The sequence below is a fragment of the Sturnus vulgaris genome, unplaced genomic scaffold (assembly GCF_052056855.1).
Source record: "Sturnus vulgaris isolate bStuVul1 unplaced genomic scaffold, bStuVul1.hap1 Scaffold_195, whole genome shotgun sequence".
Classification (NCBI taxonomy): Eukaryota; Metazoa; Chordata; class Aves; order Passeriformes; family Sturnidae; genus Sturnus; species Sturnus vulgaris.
The window spans coordinates 12844243-12869907 of record NW_028276170.1 but is presented as its reverse complement, the minus strand read 5'-3'; the positions used below and the strand labels follow the sequence as shown (position 1 = coordinate 12869907).

At 54.1% G+C, this 25665-nt stretch overlaps 1 protein-coding gene across 1 annotated transcript in view; it reads right to left on the bottom strand.

The window, feature by feature from the left end:
* Positions 1-23334, bottom strand: part of LOC148218091 (uncharacterized) — an 85493-nt gene extending 62159 nt beyond the window's left edge. The window contains 1 exon segment of the mRNA XM_088158049.1: positions 22606-23334. Coding sequence (XP_088014175.1) covers positions 22606-23327 — 722 coding nt within the window. The 5' untranslated portion in view covers positions 23328-23334.
* Between the last annotated feature and the right edge of the window lie 2331 nt (positions 23335-25665).

Sequence of the window (25665 nt, the reverse complement as noted above, 5' to 3'; positions counted from 1 at the left end):
GTACTGAGACCGAAGTTGCTCGTTCATCCTCGGCATTAACTTTCCAGCAAAGTTTAGTTACAAGGCAGGCTTTTAGGAGAAATGTATGGCATCGGTGTGCCATTAAATATGTTTGTGATGAGCACTGTTCAAAGTGTAGGGGAGTTCAGCTTAACAAACCCACGTGTACAATGCTGCTGCTGCTTCTCCTGCACGTGCAGCCAGGATGTGCTGATAGCAGATGCTGGGTATGCACTGCTGCAGGGTTTTTCCTGAAGTAAGAAAGAACTTTGGGATTCTTCCCTGCACAAGCACATGCAGTGCCTCAGTCATAAGTGCCTCATAAATATCAGAAGTGTGTCTTCTTCAGAGTGTGGTCACAAGGGTTCAGAGTTGGAGCCAGTTCTGCGGGCAGGCTGATGAATAGTCTGGGGCTCCTCTGCAGAGCCCCATTCATTCTGGGGCTGCTTTCTGCTGGTTCTGCTGGACTGGCTCGAGTGAAACACACACCCAATTAACAGCAGTTAAATTACTCTGGCATGAAACAGTGGGGAACAGGCAGAGCAGTGAAGGGCAGCATGGACCAGTTGTTCTGGCAGCTCTGACGAGGTCTGGTTTGATACAGCACTCACAGAACTCTGCTCCACCTGTGACACTTCCACTTGCAGTAGATGACTGTTCCTCTTCACAATATCCAGCAAGGCAGGTCAAAGACACTTTTACCATTTTCATCTTCAAAAGGGAGAAGAAATCAGCAGCAAACATGAAGTAACCAGTCAGAGGTCCCAGGAAGAAACAAAAGAACAAAGAGTGGTGGATAAAAACAGATGGAGCAGTGATCCTTATCTCTGTGGGAGATATCCTCTGCTAATGGGCCATCTGTTAAAACCAGGTGGGGCAGTGTTCTTTATCTTTTCCACAACCCATCCTTCCTCCAGGAAGATATCTTCTGTTAATGGGCCATTGAGTGCCACTGCATGACTGATAAAATTCCATCATCCCACTGGGAGATGCTCCAGCCAGGGGGAGGAGCCAAGCCTTTCCTACCTAGATAAAATCTGAGATTGGGAACACCAAGGCAGCCCTTACCCACTGGTTTCCAGAGGACAAGAGCTACCAGACCTTTCTACAGCATCACTACTACAACAAGACCACTTCATCGGGACTGCTACCACCACCCTAACTAGCGGGGTGTCAGGTTGTATTCTGATTCTGTCAGTTGTTTTCTTTTGTACTATTGCATGTATTTTTTTTCTCTTATCTTTTTTCCTATAGAATTGTATTTCTGACTGATTCTCTCATTGGTTTTGCTTTCAAACCAGCACATGTCTGGAGGGGATTTTGGCTGAAGCTTGTTATTTGGGGAGTTTTTGATCCGTGTGTTAAAGTTTGGAGGATTCTGGGTGGGAATCTTGGTGTTTGTGAGGTTATTACAGACACAAGATGCTCAATGACTACCAGAGATGAACTTGGGCAAGGAGGAACACCCAGTTTATGGAGCTCTCTTCTTGTTATTTCCCCCTAATCCAGGAATTTTCATTCCTCAGGTGTGCAGGGATGGAGGAGGCAGAAAAGCCCCAGAGATCTCTCAGGAGGAGGGGCTGCAAACCCAGCCCAGGGAGCTGCGAGGAGGAAAGACCCTCCCTGAGCCGGGAAGGCGGCCGGAGATCCAGGCAGAGCTCAGAGCTGGTGGAGAAGCCTCCTGGAGGGGAGAAGCCCCACAAGTGCTTGGAATGTGGGAAGGGTTTCAACTACAGGTCCCAGCTGATCCTACACCAGAGGATCCACACTGGGGAGAAGCCCTACGAGTGTGGGGAATGTGGGAAGGGCTTCAGCAACAGCTCCAACCTGATCCAGCACCAGGTGATCCACACAGGGGAACGGCCCTACACCTGCTCGGAATGTGGGAAGAGCTTTGGCTGGAGCTCTGACCTGAGAAAACACCAGCGCATCCACACTGGGGAGAGGCCCTACGAGTGTCCCAAGTGTGGGAAGAGGTTTCACACCAGCTCCAATCTCCTCCTACATGAGCGGATTCACACAGAGGAGAGGCCCTTCCGCTGCCCCGACTGCGGGAAGGGATTCAACCGCAACTCCACCCTCACTGTCCACCGGCGCATCCACACTGGGGAGAGGCCCTACGAGTGTCCTGAGTGTGGGAAGAGCTTCTCCAGGATCTCTCACTTGACCCGACACCAACGGAGTCTCCACTAAGGGAAGCCCTGTGAGTGCCCCGAGTGTGGGAAGAGCTTTGTGCTCTGCTCCAGCTCCATCCCCAATGGGAGGATTTGTGTTGGATGATCCCCAGTGACCCCCGTTGGGCAGAGCCCTGGTGATCTTTGGTCCTGGTGATCCGTGTTGGGAAGACACCTGGCTGAGGGGTTTCTGCATCATCCTGTCTCCCTGTGGGCACCTGGATGAACACAGGGGCAGGAACGTCCATCAGGGCCCAAACTGCCATTGGGAATTCTTTGAGAAGAGCAGATTTGTTGACTTTCAAGCTCAGAAAATATTCTGTGTTCAATCCTATCTCCTGGTGGTATCCAGGAATATCCAGGAATGGTCTTGGAGACCTTTTCCAACCTCACTAATTCCCGGATTTTCATTTCCTATTGCCCAAGGTTGTCTTCCGCAGCCAAATGGTGATGAACTGAGGCAATGACCAAGATTTTGGAGACAGTGGGATGGAAAGTCCTCCAAAAAGTGTTTTTCCCTCCCACTCAAGCACATTGGTCCTCAGCTCACACAGACACTGAAATCTTTTTCTTTTAGCCTCGATTTGCTTTTCATTTCTCTTCATCCTTTTAAAACAACCAACACGGGTGAAAATAAAGACACTGAACTGAGACATGGGTGGGGATATGGAGGGACAAAGACATGGTGGGGCACAGACATGGAGAGTTGAATCATGGTTTTAAAGAGTTAAGATTTTTGCTAAGGGTAGAAGGAGTTTCCATGGCCAAGATGTGAGTTAGGTAGGTAATTACTTGATGCTTAGGCAAGAGCTAATTGGTATAATTATCTGCTATTATGAACTTAGGTATAGAAGAACCTAAATAATAAATAAAATAATAAACCATTAATCATGAAGCACGAGGCCTTGGATAGTGCCAGAGGGTCACAGAGACCTGATGAAGACTCTCCTGACTTCATCCATCGAGACCACTGACCCATTTCGAGACCACCGACCCAATTCAAGAGAAGAACTGCGCACGCATGAAGGACGAATGGGCTCATTTTAATATGGGATGGGGATGGGAGGTGCTGGGGTTATGCACATGTATTGTATGTAAGATCTTGGGCAATAAATAGAGGGCAAAGAACCTTGTTCGGGGCGGTCACGCCTTTGGGAGGTGACTCCTGTGCCGGCGAATAAACACACCACTTTGTAACTTTAATTAGTTACAGTGCCTTTGTCCGTGATTATTCCGGTTTTTAATGATTCAGGGGGACAAACTGCGGTCACGTGGGGACACTGCAGGAACATCGTAGTGACCCAAAACAGGACAGGCAACAGCAGGGTGGCCCTGATGTCCCCAAGGCAAGGACACCAAGGTCCCCAGTGTCCCTCGGGGTGACAGTACAACCCCGTGTCCCCACCATGTCCCTGCATCCCGGGCTGCCTCCAGCTTTCACATCACCTCCTTGTGTCCCTCCACCGATGTCCCCAAGACCCCCACGATGTCCCCGAGGGCCTGGGCAGCTCTGAGGAACCCCTGTCGCCATGTCCCCCACATGCCACCACCATGTCCTGGTTAACAAAGTTCACCAAGGTCCCCACGTGCCATGTCACCGTGTCCAGCCACCCCTGGACATTGCGGTGACCTTGCTGGTGGCCGCAGTGGCCTCAGCACTGGCCCTGGCCATCGCCACCCACTGGGCATGGTCACGCAGGCGCTGGGCCACGGCCCAGTGCTCATGGGCGGTGGTGGCCAGGTGTCACCACGATGTCACGGAGGCCTGCAGGATCACCTGGCAGGACATGGCCATCGTGCCCAGGGCCAGCAGCAGGTGACTGTCCTTGGCCACCCCCAGGGCAGAGCGCTCCGAGTCCAGGGACACTGCGGGGACATGGGGACACTGCACAGGTGGCACCAGGGACACAGCAGCAGGGCAACCAGCACAGTGGCACTTGAGCAGTGGCACCAGGGACACCCCAGAGCCACCAGCCCAGTGTCCCTAGTTCCATCTCAGTGCCACCAGTTCTATCCCACTGTCACCAACCCAGTGTCACCAACCCAGTGCCACCAAGCCACTCCCACCCCAGTGTCCCCAGTCCTGTCTCAGTGTCACCAGCCCAGTGCTCCCAGTTCCTTCCCAGTGGTCCTAGTGCCAGCCCAGTGTCACTGCCCCATTGCCACCATACCAATATCACCATCCCAGTGCTCCCAGTTTCCTCCCAGTGTCTCCAGTCCCATCCCAATGTCCCCCATCCTGTCCCAGAGTCCCTGTCCCAGTGCTCCTAGTTGTGTCCCAGTGCCACCAGTTGTGTCCCAGTGTCACCATCCCAGTGCTCCCAGTTCAATCCCAGTGTCCCCAGTTCCTTCCCAGTGCCACCACCCCATTGTCCCCATACCAATGTCACCATCTCAATGTCTCCAAACCAGTTCCCTCCCAGTGCTCCCAGTGCCAGCCCAGTGTCCCCCATCCTGTTCCAGTGTTTTTGTCTCTGTGCTCACAGTTATGTCCCAGTGCCACTGCCCCATTGTCACAATACCAGTGTCACCAACCCAGTGCCACCAGTTCTGTCACCACCCAAGTGCCACCAGCCTGGTGTCACTAACCCAGTTCCAGCCCAGTGTCCCCAGTCCTATCCCAGTGCCACCAGTCCTGTCCCAGTACCACATCCCCAGGGTCCCCATACCAATGTCATCACCAGCCCAGTGTCCCCAGTGCTATCCCAGTGTCCCCCATCCTGTTCCAGTGTTCTTGTCCCAGTTCTCCCAGTTGTGTCCCCGTGCCAGCCCAGTGCCACCCTGTCATTGACCCATACCAGTGTCACCAGCCCAGTGCCACCAGTCCTGTTCTAGTGCCACTAGCCCAGTGCTCTCAGTGTCACCATCCCAGTGTCCCCAGTTCCATCCCAGTGCCACCAGTTCTGTCCCAGTGTCACCAATCCAGTGTCACTGGTCCTGTCCCAGTGCCCCCAGTGCCATCCCGGTGTCACCACCCCAGTGTCACCTGTCCCTTCCTAATGTCCCCATCCCAACGTCCCCTCCCAGTGTTCCCAGTTCCATCCCAGCGTCCGCAGTGCCATCTCAGCGTCACCAGTTGTCACGATCCGCTATTAATGCAGAGCGGGGGTCGTGATGGTTCTTTTGATCTCAAAGGTGCAAACAGGCAAAATGCAGGGGACAAAATCAGTTTATTCAACAACAGAAAATCAGTTTAGTCAACAACAGCAATGCATTTCATCAAATGCCAACAATTCAGTTACGGTAAAGGGGAGAGGTACAGGATAGGGAAAGGGGAAGGAAAGGAAGGGATGGGAGAATAGCTACCAACAGACGAGATGGGCGTCCTCACAGGTCATCCGATAGATGAGTCTTCATCCGTGGGGAGATCTCAGGGGTCTTCATCAGTGGAGAGATCTCAAAGGGTCCTTTCCAGAGGGTCGCTCTTTTATAGTCCTTCTCCAAAGTGAGTGGCCTCTGGCCAAAAGGTGGGAAGATTTATGGACCATTGTGTGGTGCTGCAGGAGACAGGTACGGACAAGCAGTCCTCAGTTGGTACAACACAACCTCTGGTTGGTGCCACAGCAGCACAGTCCAGTGAACACAATACACCAGCACACAGTCATGAGCATCCACCTGGCCCGGCCAGTAAACCATTGTCCAGAGTCAGCCTGGGTGGGGTCCTCGAGGTCTCCTTGCGACGGTCGGGAGGCAAAATCGAGGGGAACTTGGGAGTGACCCTTACACCACCCCGTGACTCACGATCGTCGTCAAGAGCGCCCTTTTGTAGAGTTGTAGTGAAGTCTCCAGTTGTGGTGTCTTCAGGACTCGTCCCCGTTGGTAGCATATCCCGGAAAACAGAGACAGGAAAGTAGGAAAAAGATAAGGGACAGGATAAGGAAAAGGAGAAAATTCGGAAAACAAAACAGATTAATTATGTTCAATTTTGTTGATTGCTAACGACTTCAAACAATTTGTTCAATTCTTTAAATTTTTTTCAATTTTGATTAGAAATAAATCAATTTTTAAAGAAAGTTTTTGATTAAACAATTCTAATTGAAATTAGAAGATAAAAAAGAAAAAAAAGAAAATATTCATTTTTTATTTTATTTGAAACCTTGTGTCAATAACCCTGGGGATGTCAACAGTAGCCGATCTGGGTATATCTGTCACAGATGCCAATTGTGTTAATCGTTTCGTTATTCTCCAAGTCATGATGTATAGAATTGCTGACAAAACAAAACCAATTAAAACTAAAATCAAGAGAACAATGGTGGGATGACACAATTTGTTCAGGACACCTGTAGCAGTAGGTGACCACCCAAATAGAGTATCCCACCACCTGTGTTCAGCATCTGTCTTTACTCTTTCTAAAACACAATGTATTTTTTCCACATTGTGATGAACAGCTATTAGAGTTTTCTGTCCGTTTTTCTTGATCTTCTCCAAAATTTCGATCAGATCTTGGTGGAGCAACAATTGCTTCACCAGAGAGAGGTTCATTCCAATTGGAGTGGGCAATAGATGGTGGATCAGTGTGTAATTTGACTGCAAAAGATGGTGAGAAGTAACTGGGGCTACATAGGAAAAATCACATCCTGAAATCCTAGTAAAGTTGCAGACACAAAAGTTTGAATGATTTTTAGTATTCAGTACCAAATTTTCTATAAAAACACTATCACAAGCAGTTCTAAAGCATGCACATCCATTGCCTATATATACTAATACAGTTTCAGGAATCTCATTTGGATGGATTTCAAAGTTACAAACATTCTGTTCTGTGTCCAAGCAGATATCTTGAGCTCTGATTGCATTACTTTCACAGATAAACCCTTGTTGTTCCCGGACAATGCAAGTTTCCAAATTGACAGTTTGCCACCTCCCACCAATTTGACAGGCCCATTCCCTATGCTCAAAAGGATAGAGAATAGCTCCATCATGGTTCAACCCTAATGCACTGATGGGGAATATTGAATGCACTGAAGCATTACGAATTGTCAGTACAAAGGCTGTGGCAGTGTTTGTGCTGGGATCATAGGTAAAATTTATTAAGTTCCACCAGGACTGGAATTCTTTTTCAAAATCAGTGGCACTGTCCCAGACTATTTTTCGGATTTCAGCGGGAAAAGTGCCTTCCTCACCTTCTCTTATAATTAAAGCAGCAACTGACTGTATCCACAACTGGGCCTGGATACAACTGAGAGCCAAAGAGATGCTATTTTGAGTAGCACCAAGTGCATCGATTATCAATTTGTGGTCATTTATGTTTACCTTTTCCCAACTTGGTAATATGTTTGATAACAACCATTGTTGGGTCCCCAAAGCTGTTAAGGCTGTTTGCAGGGGCCGTTGTAATTTGGTTACATCTCCAGCTGTGGTAGCCAATTTATTCATTAGTACTTCCGAATTGATGCTATTCAAAATTCCCAGTCCTGTTCCCACAACACCGGTTATGTCTCTTGCCATTCGTTTTTTAGCAGGATTTCGTTTCCACAGCCAGGTTGTCCATCCCTCAAAAGAAGTCTGTAGAAAGGGTGAACAAACTGGTTGGACTTCTGAGACATTATTTTGCATCAATAATTTGATTTGTTTGAGAGACCATGCCGGATTAAACAATATTTGTTGTTGGCCTGTTTTTCTAATTACATAAGGTCCAAATTGAAAAATTGTAGGGCTTAGCACAACCGGTGGTTGGGTAGTAGGTGTTACAACATTAACATCAAGTTCTCCCCAGTATTTTGTATCATTTTTCCCACACATGATTTTATAGGAAAATTGTACAGCAGTTAGGTTTAGCCAACAGTCTTGCTTTTGGGTTTTGCAATATAAAGTCCGGCCATGAGATCCTATGCCATAACTGTATGCAGGTTCAGTGAGGGATCCAGTTGCTAATTTACAAGTTATTGCGACATCATCACCTTGTGTCACCATGAAAGGAGGAAAAACCTTGGTTTGTCATCCAACACTAAGGGGGTGCTTCTTCATGTCCCTCGGTGTTCTTCTGTGAAAAGTAAACACAAACAGAGTCTGCCTCCAGAAGGCAGGAGATTAAAATGATGGAACTATCCAGTGTGTAGCGTGGACTGGAATTCTGTTAACTTCCCAATCATTTTGCTGCTGAAAAGGAGGCCACTCTGTACCTCCTTTAAACACAGCATAGGAGTCAGTGTAGATGTAAACAAGAGAGATATTCTGTACCTCAAGTCGGAAAACACTCCAAACAACTGTCAGCTCACCGGTCTGAGAGCTGCCTTCTCCCTCAGTAATAATTTGTTCACCAGCAGAAGTGGGGAGGGCTACTGCCCTGTATTTCCCCACCTTTCCCTCTCGTTTGGCAGAAGCATCAGTGAACCAAGAATTTGCTGATTGTTCAGGGGAGAAAGGAGTGGCTACTTTACTTACCAAGGCAGGTTTGTCATGGCTATTTGCCAAGCTCTCAGTTTCTTGTATTGCCAGATTTTTTACAGCTCTTTCTATCACTAAGAAGATGTTACAGTAATGTTTTATCTGGGCATACCACTTCCCAACTGAGGATCTCTGGGCCACCCCGTCAGGGGGAGAGGTCTCAATAGTGACTGTGATGTGTTTTCTCCAGAACACTAATAATTCTAGAGCCTGTTGGATATCTTTCCTGGATTCAGGCAATTTAATTTGATCCAGGGAGGTTAGAATATCAGGTGGAATACATGTCATACCTCCTTTCCACCAAATTCCCAAAAACTTCACCTCCTGAGAAGGTTTTTGAATTTTCTCTGAGGAAATTTGCAAATCAGGGTTTTCCAAATGAGAGATTATTTTTTGTTGGGTATCCCCCACTACTTTTATTTCATCCCCTCCCACCAGAATATCATCAATGTATTGATAGACAGCTGTATTGTCAGGTTTGGGTATCTTTTCTAATTCCTGGGCTAAAGTGTGGTGGGCCGAAGTGGGGGAATGTTCAGACCCTTGGGAAAGCCCAGTGCAGGTGAACTGCTTTGGCTCAACTCCCAGAGCCTGTGGAGGAGATTGATTTGGTTCATTGTTCAGAACTTGTGGAGAAGTTTGCTCTGGTACACTGCCCAGAACCTGTGGAGAAGGTTGCTCGGGGGGTGCATCACTGATATAATCATATTCTATTTTAATCACAGGTTTCAAGTTGGAGCAGCAGTGTTCCCCACAATTTTTCATCAAAATTGGGTCTTTTGGAGAGTACATTGGATTAATGTGAATAGCTTCCTTCTCCTGTGTTCCTTTTGGTGAATCAGCACGCTTTGAATTTTCGTCCCATTCTTCTCTTAAGGCAGCTTTTAACAAATTATTTTCATCTCGCAACAAATGGTTCTCATTCCTTTCTTGATCTAATTGTTTTTGCAAAATTGGAACAAGATTTTGTAGAGAGTCTATAATTGTTCTTTCCTCATTTCTGCACTCAGAGCGAGTTTCTATGGCTGCCGTAAGACAAGCTCCTAAAACCGAGCAGAGTATGGTTTTATCTTTGCCCAGTTTGAACTTTGACTCATGTTGCAGAGAATATATTCTATCAATCACATTCTCCAGATTAAACCAATTATTGTTCGCCCATTCCTCCCCACCTTGGGACGGTCTGGCGCTATACTTAGCTAATAGAGCATAAAATGCAGCTTTATTTGTTACAGTGGAATTCTCAGTCATTTTGTGAAGGGATAAGTAAAAACCACAACAGGGAGGTCTATTGCTTAAGTTACCACACACAATGAAACAGCTTCGCTGTGTGCCCCCCTTCGCTTCCCTGTGTGGGTGAAGAGACCAAACTACTTGGGAGGCACTCCTTAGTTACAAAACACCAGGTTGTCTCTTCACTGCACCAAGTAGTCAAACATCATAAAAAACAACAACAACAACAACAACAGTGTCCCGCCTTTTGCACCAGTAGATCTTTTGTGAAATTCTGACGACAGAACCCTCAAGTGAGTCTGGGGATGCTCCACACCAAGGTGTCTGCAGTCTGCGGGAAATCAGAAAAACCCCCCTTGCTTTCTAGACAGGCTCACCCATCCAAGGTGGCCGGCTAGGTGCGGCTGGAGTAAGTCTTCCTTCCCCTGATACAGACTACAGACAACCTTGCATCCCTTCTGTCTGCCAGAAAATCCTGTCCGTGACACCAATTTAATGTCACGATCCGCTATTAATGCAGAGCGGGGGTCGTGATGGTTCTTTTGATCTCAAAGGTGCAAACAGGCAAAATGCAGGGGACAAAATCAGTTTATTCAACAACAGAAAATCAGTTTAGTCAACAACAGCAATGCATTTCATCAAATGCCAACAATTCAGTTACGGTAAAGGGGAGAGGTACAGGATAGGGAAAGGGGAAGGAAAGGAAGGGATGGGAGAATAGCTACCAACAGACGAGATGGGCGTCCTCACGGGTCATCCAATAGACAAGTCTTCGTCCGTGGGGAGATCTCAGGGGTCTTCTCCAGGGGGTCTTCATCAGTGGAGAGATCTCAAAGGGTCTTTTCCAGAGGGTCGCTCTTTTATAGTCCTTCTCCAAAGTGAGTGGCCTCTTGCCAAAAGGTGGGAAGATTTATGGACCATTGTGTGGTGCTGCAGGAGACAGGTACGGACAAGCAGTCCTCAGTTGATGCAACACAACCTCTGGTTGGTGCCACGACAGCACGGTCCAGTGAACACAATACACCAGCACACAGTCATGAGCATCCACCTGGCCCGGCCAGTAAACCATTGTTGGGAGTCAGCCTGGGTCGGGTCCTCGAGGTCTCCTTGCGACGGTCGGGAGGCAAAATCGAGGGGAACTTCGGACCGACCCTTACAGACATCGTTCTTGCCATGGTGGCAGCAGCTCTGTGGGTCCCGACCTCAGTGTCAGGGGAGTCTTGGCCACACAGCACAGTGGCCTGGACAGCTCTGGGGACCCGGGCTGATCGCCAGCGCTGCCACTTCCCACTGCTCCTCGCCTGCAGCAGCCAGTGGCCGTGCTCCAGCAGGGCCTCCTTGTCCCTCCTTGTCCCTCCTTGTCCCTGGCCAAGCAGCCTGGGCACCTCGGGGCTGTCCCCACCGTCCTGCTGAGGCCAGGCCTCGAGGGCTTCTGCCACGGGCACCAGAGACGCGTCGGGGAAGCGCCAGAGCAGCCGGCTGGCAGGAAGAAGGTGGCTGTCTGGGGGCTGCTTATGGCCTCTGCCACCCAGTTCCTCAGGGCTTCCCACCAACCCATCCACACAAGTCCTCCTGGCCCATCACAGCCTCCCGCCACCCAGCGCCACACGCATCCCCCTCACGCCTTCCCACTGCCTTCTCCGGGCAGGCCTTGGCAGCACCGCAGCCCTTCATGGCCTCCCACTGTCCCGTGCCCTCCACGCCTCCCCCAGGCCTGCCTGGCTGCTGAAGGAGCTCCAGAGGAGCCGCATCAAGAGGCACCTCAGAGCCCTCAGCAATCCAGACAGCAACACACGGGCAGGACACAGATGGCGCTTCCAGGCTGGCAGAGGGGTGCTGGCCATCTCCAGGGACCGGTCTCTCAGGGATCCCCGCCGCAGCTCCGGCCTCTGCCCGCCCGCTCTGTCAGAAGCCTTAAGGCTTCCACAGAACCACCAAAGGCCAAGGGCCTTCTGGCCACTTTCCCTTCCACTCCGCACGCTTGGCCAACTTACTGAGCACAAGCACCCTTTTTGCCCTCTTCCCCATTGGCCTGAAGACTCTGGGCACCAAAAGAAAGCTCCTGGACCTCTGTGTATGACAACAGCAATTTACTAATCCTACAGAGGGGTGAAAGAACGTCCTTGAAGTGCAGATGTGTTCCCTGCAGGCTCAGGTGGCCCCAGCAGACGCAGCCTCCCAGATCAGTTCTCCATGGTGCTCATGCAGGACAACCAGCCCCCGCGACACAGGGAAGGTCGTGACTTCCAGAGCCGGCGGAATCCATCTCGCATCTGCTGGAGTCGGGAGGAGGGAATGCTCTGTACAGCTCTGTTGATGTACAGAGTCTGAAGAGCCAGGCATGAGATGGCAGGGCTGGTGTCATCTGTCATGTCCTGAAGGGCTGGAAGAGAGAGGAACAGAGCCACAGTCAGAGCCTGCATCTGCAGGGACCTGGGGAGACCCTCCTGCCCCATCCCTCCCACACGGCAGCTCTTGCCATGGCCTGGAGGAAGCAGGAGACAGCAAGGATCAGCTGGAAGGCGCTGGCCACGAATGTCCCTCCCGCAGGCCCCTGGAAGGTCTCTCTGCTCTGCCCACGCCGCCCCTCGTGCGCGCACGGAGCAGAGCCCTCCCAGCCGGGGCAGGGAACGCAGCTGCCAGCGCCAGCCCCCGCTGACAGCCCGCTGGCCTCACTCACCCCTGCACATGAGCTGCAACTCTCGCTGCTGCTCTCTCAGGAACCGCCCGGCCATCCCTGCCAACACAGAGCCTGTCACGGCCCCAGCCGCACAGCTGCCCCGCAGCGGCGCTGCCAGCCCTGCGGCCACAGCAGCGCCTTCCCCTGCAGGGCTCAGGCCCGGCCCTCGCCGCATCCTGACGCCCAAGGACACGGCTGCGAGAGGGCGGCAGCGGCGCCGAGGGCAGGCGGGGCTCCAGAGCCCCGGCCCGGATGGCGCTGCCGGGGCAGCAGGCGGGGCTGGGGCCGAGCTGCGGCGGGGCGGGGAGGGAGCCGGGCTTGTGGCTCACCAAGAAACCTGACGGCCGCCTCTCGCAGGGGCTCCTGTGGGCTCCGCAGGTACGGCAGCGCCTGGCGCAGCAGCTCGGCCGCTCGGCTCCTGTCCTGTGCCAGCTGGAGAGAGCGGCAGGGCACGGAGGGAAGGGTTGGCGCGGGCTCTGTCCCTTGGCCCCGGCCTGCCCTGCCCGCACAGCCCTGAGCGGGGCAGAGGGCCCGGCAAGGCGCGGGCTTGATGGAGCTCGGGGCTCCATCAGCTCCGGCCCTGGGGCCAGAGGAGCCTGGAGAAGAGCCCGCGTGGGCAGCGCAGGGAAGGGAGCAGCGTTCTTACCAAGCACTCGCCAAACCTCCACATCTGATCCGCCATCAGCAGGTGCTCAAGATCTCTCCTCTTCAGGAAGCTTAGTGCAGAAAGCAGCGTTTCACAAGAGGCCTGCAGAGCAGCAGAGACCCAGAGATGGCACCGCAGCCCAGGGCACAGGACCTGCCTCCCTGTGCCAAGGCCAGGAGGAGGCTGGAGCCCATGAGGTGCCCGGGTGCAGGGAGACAGCTGAGCCCCCTGCCAGGAGGACAGCAGCGCCCAGGAGTCCTCACCTCTGCCACACGCATGTTCTCATCGTGGCAGTTGAAGAAGAGTGGCAGCAGGCTCTTGCTCACAAGCATCTTGAGGGGCTTTTTACCCTTGGCCGCTACCAACCTCATCACCTCTTGGAAGAGGCGAATGGAGAGCAGCTGCACATGGCGGTTGTCCTGTTGGAAAGGAAGCAAAAGCCCTCCACATCAGCTGCTCCAGGCCCCTCTGTGCACAGGCCCAAAAATCCACGGGGCACCACACTTGGGGACAGCACCCAGTGGCCGTGGCTGGGGGCACAGAGCCTTACGTTGTCCAGCAGTGGCCAGAGCGCGCCAGCCAGCCGCAGGGCGATGGGGCTGGGTATTGCGAGGTGTCTGTGCGAGAGCAGAAAGCTGAGCACCGCGACGGTCATCTCAACGATGTCTTCATCTGCATCCCGCAACAGGTCCACAAGGCTTTCTGTCAGGCTGTACATTCTAATGTTCTGCATGGAAGACAAGGCAGGGCAAGCCCACGCTGCTGCTGCTGCTGCTGCCGTGGAGCCCAGGGGCCGAAGGGCTGTCCTGAAGCACTCGGGCAGCTGAACAGCAACGCAGGAGAGCTGGGAGCAGCTGCCACAGCTCCCAAAGCCCAGCCAAGCCCAAGGGGCTGCTTTCCCTAGCCCCACGCTGCCAGCACAGCTTCAGCCGCTGCTGTCTTCTCACCATCGAGGGGTCCTTGCTGAGCTGCACGAGGCCTCTGAGCACCAGGCAACGCATCTCCCTGGACGTGCTCTGCAGGCGCCTTGCCATGATCTCCAGGAGGCTGTCACCCCATTCTTTGATGTCCAGGAGGTCCAGGACCTGAAAGGCACAAAGCAGTGACCGGGGTGCCCAGCTGGCAGGAGCTCAGAACTGCACAGGCCTGAGCCAAGGCAGCAGCACAGGGCACGGGCACCGTCCCAGGCAGCTGCGGCTGTGAGAGGGCAGAGAGGTGGGAGGCAGCTCAGCTGTGCTGCCCATGGGGCTCACCTCCACAAGGAACGCCATGGCGGGCAGCTGCCAGTCTGAAATGTCTTGGCTGAGGAGCTCCAAGAGGCAGGAGATGAAGCTGCAACACCAGATCATGGAGACACAGCACATCTCCCTGGTGGGGGGAAAAGGCATCATTGCCCCTGAGCAGAGAGGGCAAAGCTCTCCCAGGAGTGACCCACGGAGCTCTGGTCTTTTCCCAAGCCCCCCGTGGGCGCTTTGGGAGGCGGCTGTTCCCGGGCACTCTCCTGTGCCAGCCTTTTCCAGTCTGCTCGTCCGTCTCTTTGTGACAAAGCCCTCTCACCCATGCCCATGGGAACTGTGTGGGGCACCCTGGGCACAAGTGCCGGGGGCAGCAGGGAGAAGGGGGTCTCACCTGGCCAGGAGTCCCACTGCATAGTGGTGGGTGTCAGTACAGAGCAGCGTGTCCCAGCCAGCCTTGCCTTCCATGGCTACCACAACACGCTCACAGTGCACTCGGCAGAGCAGGACCTTCAGGGTCTGCACCGCAAACCTGTGTGCAGAGCAAAGCCCAGGTGATGCTGGCAGCCCTGGCTCCTGCCTTGGAAGGGATGGGGAGACTGGGAGGACTGGGATGGAGCACCTTTGGGGGTTGGTGGCAAGGCCCAGTTGCTCCTGGCACCCCTTCCAGAAGGTATCAACCTCCTCTGGCGTATCCAGTGCGCTGATGTAAACTTGGAAGAGCAGACACAGAAAGAGACGGGGAAAATACTCCAACACTATAGGTGGGCACCAGGTCAGGTTGAAGACCCTCCACAGTGTCACGGTTGCCTGCAAAAAATGAACCACCCAGAGACAACACTCAGTGCCAAGACATCCGTGTGGCAGGGCCCGAGCATGCCAGGGAGAGGCCGGGGGAGACACCGCGGGGTCACCCAGCCTGGTGCCCCTGAACCTTGCCCCTAAGGCAGGTTTCAGCGCAGTGCCTGAGGCAGAGAGATGCAGCTGGGGGGAGGACAGAGAGCTAGCTGCTGGAGAGGTGGCCTAGGGGCAAGCCAAGGTCAGTTGCAGGAACTCACAGCCAGGGCAAAGACTCCTGTGCTGTCCCCATCGGAGGTGTACACACTGTCCACTGGCCAGGCGTTCAGCACATTGAGGAGTATCTGCAGCGCCGGCTCCGCAGTCCCAGTGGAGGACATGATCACTCCCCACATGGCCGTAGCAGCTCTGTGGGGTCAGAGCTCTGTGTCAGGGGGTTCTGGGCCACAGCACTGTGGCCTGGGCTGCTGCAGGGGCCCGCGCTGGCCGTCAGCCCTGCCTCTGCCCACCGGCCCTCGCTGGCAGCACCCAGCCAGCCCACGGGGGTGCAGGCATCTTGAGGGGCAGGGAGGGAGCGTGGCAGCACGCTCAGGGGCTGACATGGCAGCACTGGCAAACGGAGGAGCAAGAGGCTCCTGGAGCTGTCCCCCTGTCTGGCAGTCACCAGGGACAGGCTCTACAGGGTAACGGGCCGGGGAACCCTAAACCCTCAAGGCAGGTGGGGCTGCCGTACCTGTCACCCGATGGGGCCCAGCGCAAGAGAGTCATCAGCACATCGCAGGGGTATTCCCTGGTCAGCTCCAGAAGGGCCTTGTCCAGCCTGTGCCCAGCAGACTCATTGGCCGTGAGCCACTTGTGGATGTACCTCACCATGGCTGGCACCTGCAGAAGGCCTGGGGAGACTTGGACACCTGCCCGAGCAGCAGGTTCCCCAGCTTCCCTTGAGAAGTGCTGCCCTTCCCACCCTATTGGGTTGGGCCTCAAAGACTGAAGGAACCCAGCAGAGCTGGCTTGAGGCGCCACAGAATTCCTGGCCAAAGGCTGCTTACTTGCTTTGGATTGGAGACCCCCTTCTCCACAAGCAAATCCAGCATGGCTGCCCCGGTCTCAGCAGTGAAGAGGTGAAAGTTTGCCAAGAGCCCAGTGCCCACACCGGTGGTCTCTTCCTGCCAAATGCACATGATGAATTCATAGATCATCTGCAGGAGAAGGGCAGGAAGAGAGGGAGAATCCATGGAGTGCTCCAAGCACAGTCCCTGGCTGAGCAGTGACAGCAGGCCCAGCCCAGGTGGGGATGGCTGCAGTACCTGCGCTATTCTGCAGAAGCGGCCACGGGCAGGGTCCTGCTCTTGTGTCGGGTCCATGGCGGCCCCTGGCAAAGAGCGAGCGCAGCCAGGGCTGAGGGGCTGTGGGAGAGGCCGGAGAACACAGGCCAGCCCTGCATTCCCAGGCAGGGACAGCCCTGGGATGCTCCAGGGATGGGGTGTGGCTGCCTGGGGGTTCAGCCCCAGCCCCTCTTCTGTCCTATCCATGGGCATGTTGGATGGGATGGGATGGGATGGGATGGGATGGGATGGGATGGGATGGGATGGGATGGGATGGGATGGGATGGGATGGGGCTAAGCTGGCTGCAGGCACCAGCCCTGTGACCCAGCTCTGCTATTCACCCTCCTGCAGCAGCTGGATCTGCTCCAGCTCTTCAGGCTGCTGTGCTGTGGGAGCTGCAGCCTCCTCCTCCTCCTTCACCCAGGCCAGTTTGGGCACTCTGGGTGGTGTCTGCTCCATGTCACTGTTTGGAGTTGGGACTGCTTGCAGGAGAGATGTCTCGGAAAAGCTCCAGATGAGCAAGTGCTGCAGTTGTGCCTTGTAGGCACCTGCAACAGAGAAGCCTTGGGAAGGCTACAGGACACCGTGTCCTGCAGTCTGTCCTCGAGGCTACCTGCAGAGGAAACGCTTTGGAAAAGCTCTGGGTCAGTAAGGAACAAGCTGGCTGTGTGGGGGCTCCTCACAGCACCGCTCTCTCCGTCCTGTCCCGACGAGTGCACCGAGCACTGTGGTGTGGCCGTGTCACCGCCAGCACCTATGTCACGACGTGTCACAAAGGGTCACCCTTGTACGCTCTGTCCCTTTCCTATTGCACGGTGACCACGGTGCACTGTGTCACAAAGAGCCCTAGGACACACCTCCACGTGCCCTGGGGACACCCCCCGCGCCCCCCCCCCCCCCCCAAAGTGGCCCAGCTTGCAAGGAAAACGTTCCCCCAAGGTTCGAGCACAGCCCAACAGGAATTTTAGGAATGGCTCAAACAACAAGCAGATGCTCCTCTGCTCTGCCTGCTCAGGGCAGCAGAAGGAGCCCCCACGGTTGCCGATGCAGCTGCAGCAGGAAGGGCATCGGGGCCATCCACAGCAGCTGCCGGGGCCTCTCTGGGACAAGACCCGGTGCTGGGTGGCCGTCACACACACAGGAGTGTGACACAGACACGGGACGTATGGCCCAGGGCACGAATGCTGCTCTGAGTCCTGGGAGCAGTGAAATCAGCAGGTGTGGCAGAGTCCCTGCCAAAGGAGACCTGCCGCCCCCAAGGCCTGCCAATGCTGGTGCCTGCTCCTGCCACAGAGACCTGTGTCCCCTGGGGACTTCTCTGCCTGAGGACAGCCAAAGCCCACGTGCATTGGTGTGTGTGCTCCTTTCTGCAGGCGGCTGTTGGCAGGAGCACCTGGTGGCAACACTTGGTCTCTGTCAGAAGCTGTTACTCCTTCCTGGAATGATTTTTGCTTGGAAGTGATTATCTGCAGTGTCCACGCATCTCCCCAGCCCATCACTGCCTCACACACGAGGTGACCACCAAGCCACTCTCCGGCCATCTGACCCGCAGCTGAGCCCTTCCCAGAGTGCCCGCACCCGCAGGGAGCGCAGGGCTGGATTTGGCCGCCAGAGAGTTGGTGACCCTCGTGAGATCCTCGGTGCATTTAGTTCCTACAGGAGTGTGGGCACCGCTGGGAAATGATCTGCATGCCTTGTTAATTGGATGTTCTTCCACCGCTAGCCTGGGGCAGGATCTCTCCCGGTCCTCCTCTCAACTCCCGGGCCTCTCCTCAGCCAATCAGAGAAGGCACCAAAATAATTGAGCCAATCAGAGCGCGCGGCGCTGATGACTCCTCAGGCAGTCCCAGAGCGCCCAGAGCTCCTCACCTGGACTCCACCCGCGCCCCGCCCCCAGCGCCCCCCGCCAGGAGAATTTGGGGAGGGGGGTATCGCGTTTTATCTTCTTTTTTATTCTTCCAGAGTCGAGATTAAATGCTCTAGAGACGGAATTTCCTGTTTGGACTCAGATATTTATTAATTCTTATCTATATTACAGTGAGTTCTACAGCACTTCTAGCTAACAGGCTAAAAATGGACACGTATCTCTCTCTCTACCAGGCGTTTTAAGGGCCAATTTGTCCAATTAAGAACAGCCAGGTAAATTCTTTTTACTTTTAACCCAACAACCAATCACCTGTGACCTGCAATGTGGAACTTTCTATCCAATTGCAAAAGTACCACCTAGACCCATGAAGAAGGTGAAAAAGAAAGAAAACTCTACCCTAAAACCTCCATCTTGCTTTATATATATTAATATATTCTAAAACCACAAATTCTAAGTTTTCCACCATGGGACATTACACACTTCTATTCAAACTACACACCAGTGATCCCAGTTCTATCACACAATTCTGGAAAGCTTTTTCATAGCGTCAGATCAAAAGCAGTGTTTTCCTGGAGGTCAATGCCTGTCAGCAGAGAAAGCCCAAACCCCTCAGTTTCCAGGGTTCCAACAGGGGGAGGTGTCAGACCCTGCCCGGCGCTGGCCATGGGGCGAGTGGCGGGGGCCCAGAGCCCTTGGCTACTGTGGGCTGCTGGGGGGCTGCTGGGGGGACATCCCCGGACCTGTGTCCTGCACACACAGCGCTGTTCCAGGAGATGGTTTAGTCCGAGTGTCACTTCATTCACGGCACCGACCGGCTGAGGTTCGTGGAGAGGAACATCTCCAAGCGGGAGCAGTTCCTGCACTTGGGCAGCGATGTGGGGCTGCACGTGGGGACACCTCCTTTGGGGACAAGGCTGCCAGGCACTGGAACAGCGACCCGCAATGGATGGAGTACAGACGGGCTGCGGTGGACAGGCACTGCCGGCACAACTACGAGTTGTCCAGCCCGTTCCTCGTGGAGCGCAGAGGTGAGCGTGGGGCAGAGCGTGTCCCCTCGGGCCCTGCCCTGGGAATGACCCTGGAGCCCCTCAAAACCTCCCTGGGAATCACCCGAGACACGTCAGCCCTTCTTGTGCCCATCCCCGGGGCCTCCTCCCCCAAGTGACTCCGGTTGCTCTCCCAGTCCATCCCAGTCCCTCCCAGTGTCCTCACAGTCCCTCCCAGTGTCACCAGAGTCCCTCCCAATTCCTCTCAGTCCACAGGTATTCCATTCCCTGTCCACTCCCAGTATTTCTAATTCCAATCACAGACCTCCACCCTCTCTCCCAGTGCCTTCCCAGTCCCTTCCAGTCTGTTCCAAGTCCTTTTCAGTCTAATTCCAGACTGCTACCCTCTCTCCCATTATCCCAATCAACTCCACTCTCTCTCAGTGTTCCGCCACTCTCTCCAATTTCATTCCCAGTCCTTCAAAGTGCCACACCAGCCCTCCTTCACCTCTCCCAGTTCCCAGCAGCTTATCCCATTGTGTCCTCACTCTCTCCCAGCGCCACCCAGTGTGTCCATCTCGCTGCTTCCCTCGAGCTCCCAGCCCGGCCCCGGCTGCCTGCTCTGCTCCCTGATGGATTTCTACCCTGCCGACATCCAGCTGAGCTGGTTCCAGGGCCAGCAGGAGCTCTCGGGCCACGTGGTGGCCACCGACCTGGTCCCCAGTGGGGACTGGATTTCTACCAGCTCCAGGTGCTGCTGGAAACCCCCCCGGCACGGGGTCAGCTCCAGCTCCAGGTGGAGCACGTCAGCCTGGAGCACCCCCTGAGCCGGCACTGGGGCACGGCCCGGACCCCACAGCGCCGGGAGGGGCTGGCAGGACACGGAGGGGATTGGGGGTCCTGGGCTTAACGTGGACACCCTCCCTGGGAACCCTCTTCCCGCTCTCCCATCTCCCTTTATACCCCCTCTCCCACCCCTTTCCCACCAGTCCTGTTCCCGCCCCGCTCACCCGAGAGAGCTCCTCGCCGGCAGCCGAGAGATGGAGGAGAAGGGGCAGGAGAGGGAGGAGGAGGAGCGTGAGGAAGAGGAGAGGTAGAGGAGGAGCAAGAGGAGGAGGAGCAGCGAGAGGCGGCAGCCCGTGCGTCCATCGCTCTCTGGATCTGCAGCCCCTTCGCGCCCGCAGTATCGGCCCCCCCGTATTGTGTAGGTGACCGGGGAGGGGGACCTCGCCCCGAATATCTTGGGCGGTCCTGGCAGGGATTTTTTGAAAGGGGGAGGGATATTTGGAGCTCACCCGAAGTATCTTTGGGTCTCCCTGTTTGTGTATTTCGGGAGGTGGCAGGCGGAGCGATGTTTGCATCTTGCAGGGCTCCAGAGCTGTCCCGAAATCCCCTTTTGGGGGATCCTGTGGGGTCCCCAGGTGGTTTTTTGGGGATGTCTGGGTGGTGGCTGCAGACAGAGCCCCGGCGGTGGGTGGGGGATGGAGGTCCCCGGAGCCCCGTGGCGATCGCCCGGGACTGGCAGGGCGAGGGGAGCAGCCTTGAGGGGGGAAAGCGAAAAGGGGAGAGCCCCGGGAGTGCCAGAGCCTGAAATGGGGGCCTGGAGAGGGGGGACCCCGAGAGCCGGGAGTGAGGGGAGCCTGGAGAAGGGATGAGCCTGGAGACGGGGAACCCCTGGGACACCAACGTGGGGACCCCAAAGCCTCCCAGGGCTCTGGCCACGCCAGGGGCTACAAGGCCACGAGGCCGGGGCTGCTCCGGGCCGCTTCCAGGCTGTCCCTCTGCTCTTGGGTGCCGGGGGTGGCCCTTTGTGACACGGGCGTGTGTCAGGGCCCTCGGTGATGCGGGACATTGTGGTGCTGTCATGAATGAGAGTGTTTGAGATCGCTTAAAAATCGGTGACAAGGGCATGAACAAAAGTCAGATTTAATATTAAGCAACAAAGTACAATAAGTTTGTTGGCAAGATTCATTCTACTGCCTACAGGACAGGTGAGGCACAACAAGGCAAGAACAACACCAAATAAAATCCATGCAATCAGAACAGAAATTAACTGGGAACTCTCTAGGGGAGTGTGGATGGGTGTGTGCTGTGTTTAGGTGCATGCAGGGATTAAAAGGAACACGGCCTAAAAACTTAACAACTCTAAACAACTCTTTAACTTCTACCTTAATTTGTAACTTAACTTATTCCTTAGGCCTAGCAAAGCAACAGACGAACAACAGTGAATTTGTACCTAACTTAACTTATAACTTAACATTAACAATTCCACAGAGCAATAACACTTAACAGCATTTAACCTAACTTACAGCTATAACTTCCAAATTGTATTTAGCAGCTTAATACAAAAACAACACTTACGATTACATTTAAGAACTTAGCAAAACACTTAGCATTTAATAGCATTTAAGTATGTTCATAACTATAACTGAACCTTGCTTACAGGCCTTAGATATCCAAGGTACTTCCACATCTAGGAAAGCTGTATTTCTCCCAGATTTGCTATAGCATATGTGCAGGGGCACACACAGACAGGAATAGTCAGAGCAAGCAATTCCCCCCAGAGCTCAGTGAAATCCTCCCTTCAGATGTTTTTGCATCTCCCACTGGCCGAAGGATGGGGCCTTGAGCAGTGAGGGTATGGGCCCAGGACACGTCGTGTTTCAGTGATCCTCCAGGCACAGCAAAGCCGAGGGTTTGCTGGCTCTGAGAGGCCCCTCAGAGGGAGACTGCTGGTCACAGCCCACGGTGGCCCAGGAGAGCTCAAAGGTCTCCTTTTGGATTTCTGTTGAGAGGGTCACAAGAGAGTGGGCTCCAGTCATAACCATGTTTCATCCTGGCCTCAGTTTGGGTCAGCACTTTCTCTAGGAGTGGGGGAATGCATCACCACACTGGGATCTCAGGGGTGCCCATGGCCTGGGTGACACTGGCCCAATGCCAGGCACCCACCAAAGCCACTCTGACCCTGCCCCACCCAGCTGCAACAGGGGAGAAAAGGTTTAACCAAGAGTTCCTGGGTTGGTGTAAAAAGGAGAAACATCCCGTACCAAACAGCAAAATGTGCATCACAGACCCAGCCTCGGCATGGAGAGGAAATTTATTACCAACCAAATCACGGCAGGACAAGAAGAAGGGAAAGAAATCTCTCAAACCCCTTCCCCCTCACCCAACGGGGGTCACTGGGGATCATCCAACACCGATCCTCCCATGGGGGATGGAGCTGGAGCAGAGCACGAAGCTCTTCCCACACTTGGGCACTTACAGGGCTTCCCTTAGTGCTGGGTCCTTTGGTGTTGGGTCAAGTTAGAGCTCTGTGAGAAGCTCTTCCCACACACAGGACACTCGTAGGGCCTCTCCCCAGTGTGGATGCGCCGGTGCCTGATGAGGTTGGAGTTGTGCTTGAATCCCTTCCCGCAGTCGGGGCAGCGGAAGGGCCTCTCCTCTGTGTGAATCCGCTCGTGTAGGAGGAGATTGGAGCTGGTCTGAAACCTCTTCCCACACTTGGGACACTCGTAGGGCCTCTCCCCAGTGTGGATGCGCTGGTGTTTTCTCAGGAGAGAGCTCCATCCAAAGCTCTTCCCACATTCCAAGCAGGTGTAGGGCCGTTCTCCTGTGTGAACCACCTGGTGTGGCAACAGGTCATAGATGTCTCTGAAGCTCTTCCCACATTCCCCACACTCATAGGGCCGTTCCCCAGTGTGGGTCACCTGGTGCCGGATCAGGTGGGAGCTCCTGCTGAAACCCTTCCCACATTCCAAGCACTTGTGGGGCTTCTTCCCTCCATGAGGTTTCTTCATCAGCTCTGAGCTCTGCCTGGATCTCCGGCCGCCTTCCCGGCTCAGGGAGGGTCTTTCCTCCTCGCAGCTCCCTGGGCTGGGTTTGCAGCCCCTCCTCATGAGGGATCTCTGGGGCTTTTCCTCCTCCTCCTTCCACTGACACCTTAGGAATGAAAAATAGTGGTGAGGGGGAAAAACAAGAGGATAGAGTCTTGGGCTGGGCATTTCTCATTCCCCAAGTGCAACTCAGGAAGACATTGATCATCTTGTGTCTGTAAAAATCTCCAAAATAACAAGATACAGCCTAAAAATGCTACAAACATCATAACACAGATCAAAAACCCCCAAACAGCAAGATTTAGACAAAACCCTCTCCAAAATACTAAGGTTCAGCCCCTGAAAAAAAACAAAGCCCCAATATTTGGAAAGTTAAAGCTCAGAAACACCAATATCCACCCCTCTAAAAATTGTGGAACCCCACTGTGGTCACTCGCTGCATGTCGGGGGGGCAACGCTCCTGGGGCTGGGGGAGAGGCTGCAGATACAGGGCGGGGTGGAACCTTGTGCTGCTTCCAGTTTCTGCCCCTCCTCCTCCAGTATCCCTGCTCTTCCTCACACTTCTCTTCCACCTCCTACTCCTCCTTCTCCTGCACAATCCCACTTTCTCCTCCCACGTGCATCGTTTGACCATTTTGTTCCTCAGCCTCGCTAATCTATCCCTTCTCCGGCTGCCCCCAGGCCCAGCACCCACTGCCGGCTCCCTCTTCCCCCCAAACCCACAGCATCCCAGCGCAGGGGCAGCGATGGAGCTGGAGCAGTTCGGGCTGGGGCAGCGCTGGGCTCTCGGCCGCTCCCGCCCGCACTCGCTCCCCACTGCAGCCGCTGCCGCCACCACAGCGCGGGGGGGCCCGGCCTTGGGGCTCCCCCCCTCCCACCTCCCCAAATTCCCCTGCCGGGGGGCGCTGGGGCCCGGGCCGGGCGCAGGTGGCTCCAGGTGGGCAACGCTGGGAGCTGCGGCTCTGCCTGGACACTGCTGCGTCATCACCGCCGCGCGCTCTCATTGGCTCAGCGCTGCCCGAGGGGCGGGGCTGCACCAAGCCGGGACACCCTGCTCCAGGGGGGATGGCCCCAAAACGGGGGACCCCCATGCAAGGAACAACAGCAAAGGGTCTCTACAAACACATGCTGCGAATCCGCTTGGACACAGGGCCGGGCACGTGGACATAAGGAAGTGACAGCAGAAGCCATCAGGGTCAGAAAATGTTATTAATTGACCACACAGACTGCTGCTCAGCCAAGGTCCTGCTCAATTCATGAACTCCCAGAAGAAGAACAAACACTAAACAGATCCGTGAATATCGTTAGCTATACAAAAGTGGGGTGCATATTCAGGGGATGAAGCAGTGAGTGCATTGGGAAATCTGTACCTCTCAAATACTTCATCCAATGAGGAGAGGGAGATGCAACTGGAAAAATTAGGATGAAAAGGAGGCTGTGCTCTCCAACAATTGCAGACACGCCATGGGAAATAGCTCATGGCCTCTCCCTTGTTTTATGAATGAAATTGCTTTCATAAGACTCCTCTGTCTTATTTGAGCACAGAAACCTCTGGTGATGTGAATTTTTCCACACACCTTGGGGGTCGGCAGGAATTCCTTCCCCCGTCCGGGGTGGCGGGCAGTGAGTGGAGCTGAAGGTGCCTCACCCAGTTTGGGTGATCAGCTCCCTTGGGTGGCGGCGGCACCGGGCATGGATTGGGGTTGGGAAGGATGAATTAGGGAAACCTTATCAATACGAGTGCCTAACAAAAGACTTTGAGAATAGGAAAAATATAAGCAAAATAGAAATGACAGCCATTTTTGACTGTGTGGCTGAAAGCAACTGAATGCCTGAAGGCCCCTTTGTTTAGATAATGTTAGATGCTGCGAATACCAAAAAGCAAACAGACATCCTCCCTAGGCATGGCACGAAAGGTCCCAGGTAAAATTTAGAGATAAGAAAAGCAGTAAAACATGGTAATATAGTCATTCCTATAGGTTGCATACAAATGTTAGACAATTTGTATCTTCTATAAGAGTGGTTAGTGGAAACTAGAATATTCAACATAGAAGGAAATTTCTTGTATCGTAAACGGGAAAATCTCACTCTTATGCACTTATTCTTGCCATCTTTCTTACTCTCTTACGCTCTCTGCTCTAACTCTTGCTCTGTCACTCTCTCTCCGTCCTGCTTTGAGCTGCAGCTGCAGTTCCTAGCAGGGCCTTATATATACCCACGCCCTACCAAATAAACTGCAAACTTCAAGACCAGAGCGCCTCAGTTTGTCCCTACAATCCCAACGCAGTAATTCCTACAGACTGTGTACCCGAGAGTGACCAGGAGACAGACGAGTCACAGATCAGGGGGGCTGGGAAGAGTCGGCAGCCAGAGAGCACTGAAAATCTCAGCAGTGACTACAGTGGCATCTTCGGGGACTGAACATGGCAGGGCACCCATGGAGGGTAGAAAGGGAAAGCCAGGAAGGGCTCTCGGCAGAAGGGATGATGATCTCAAAATATCTGTG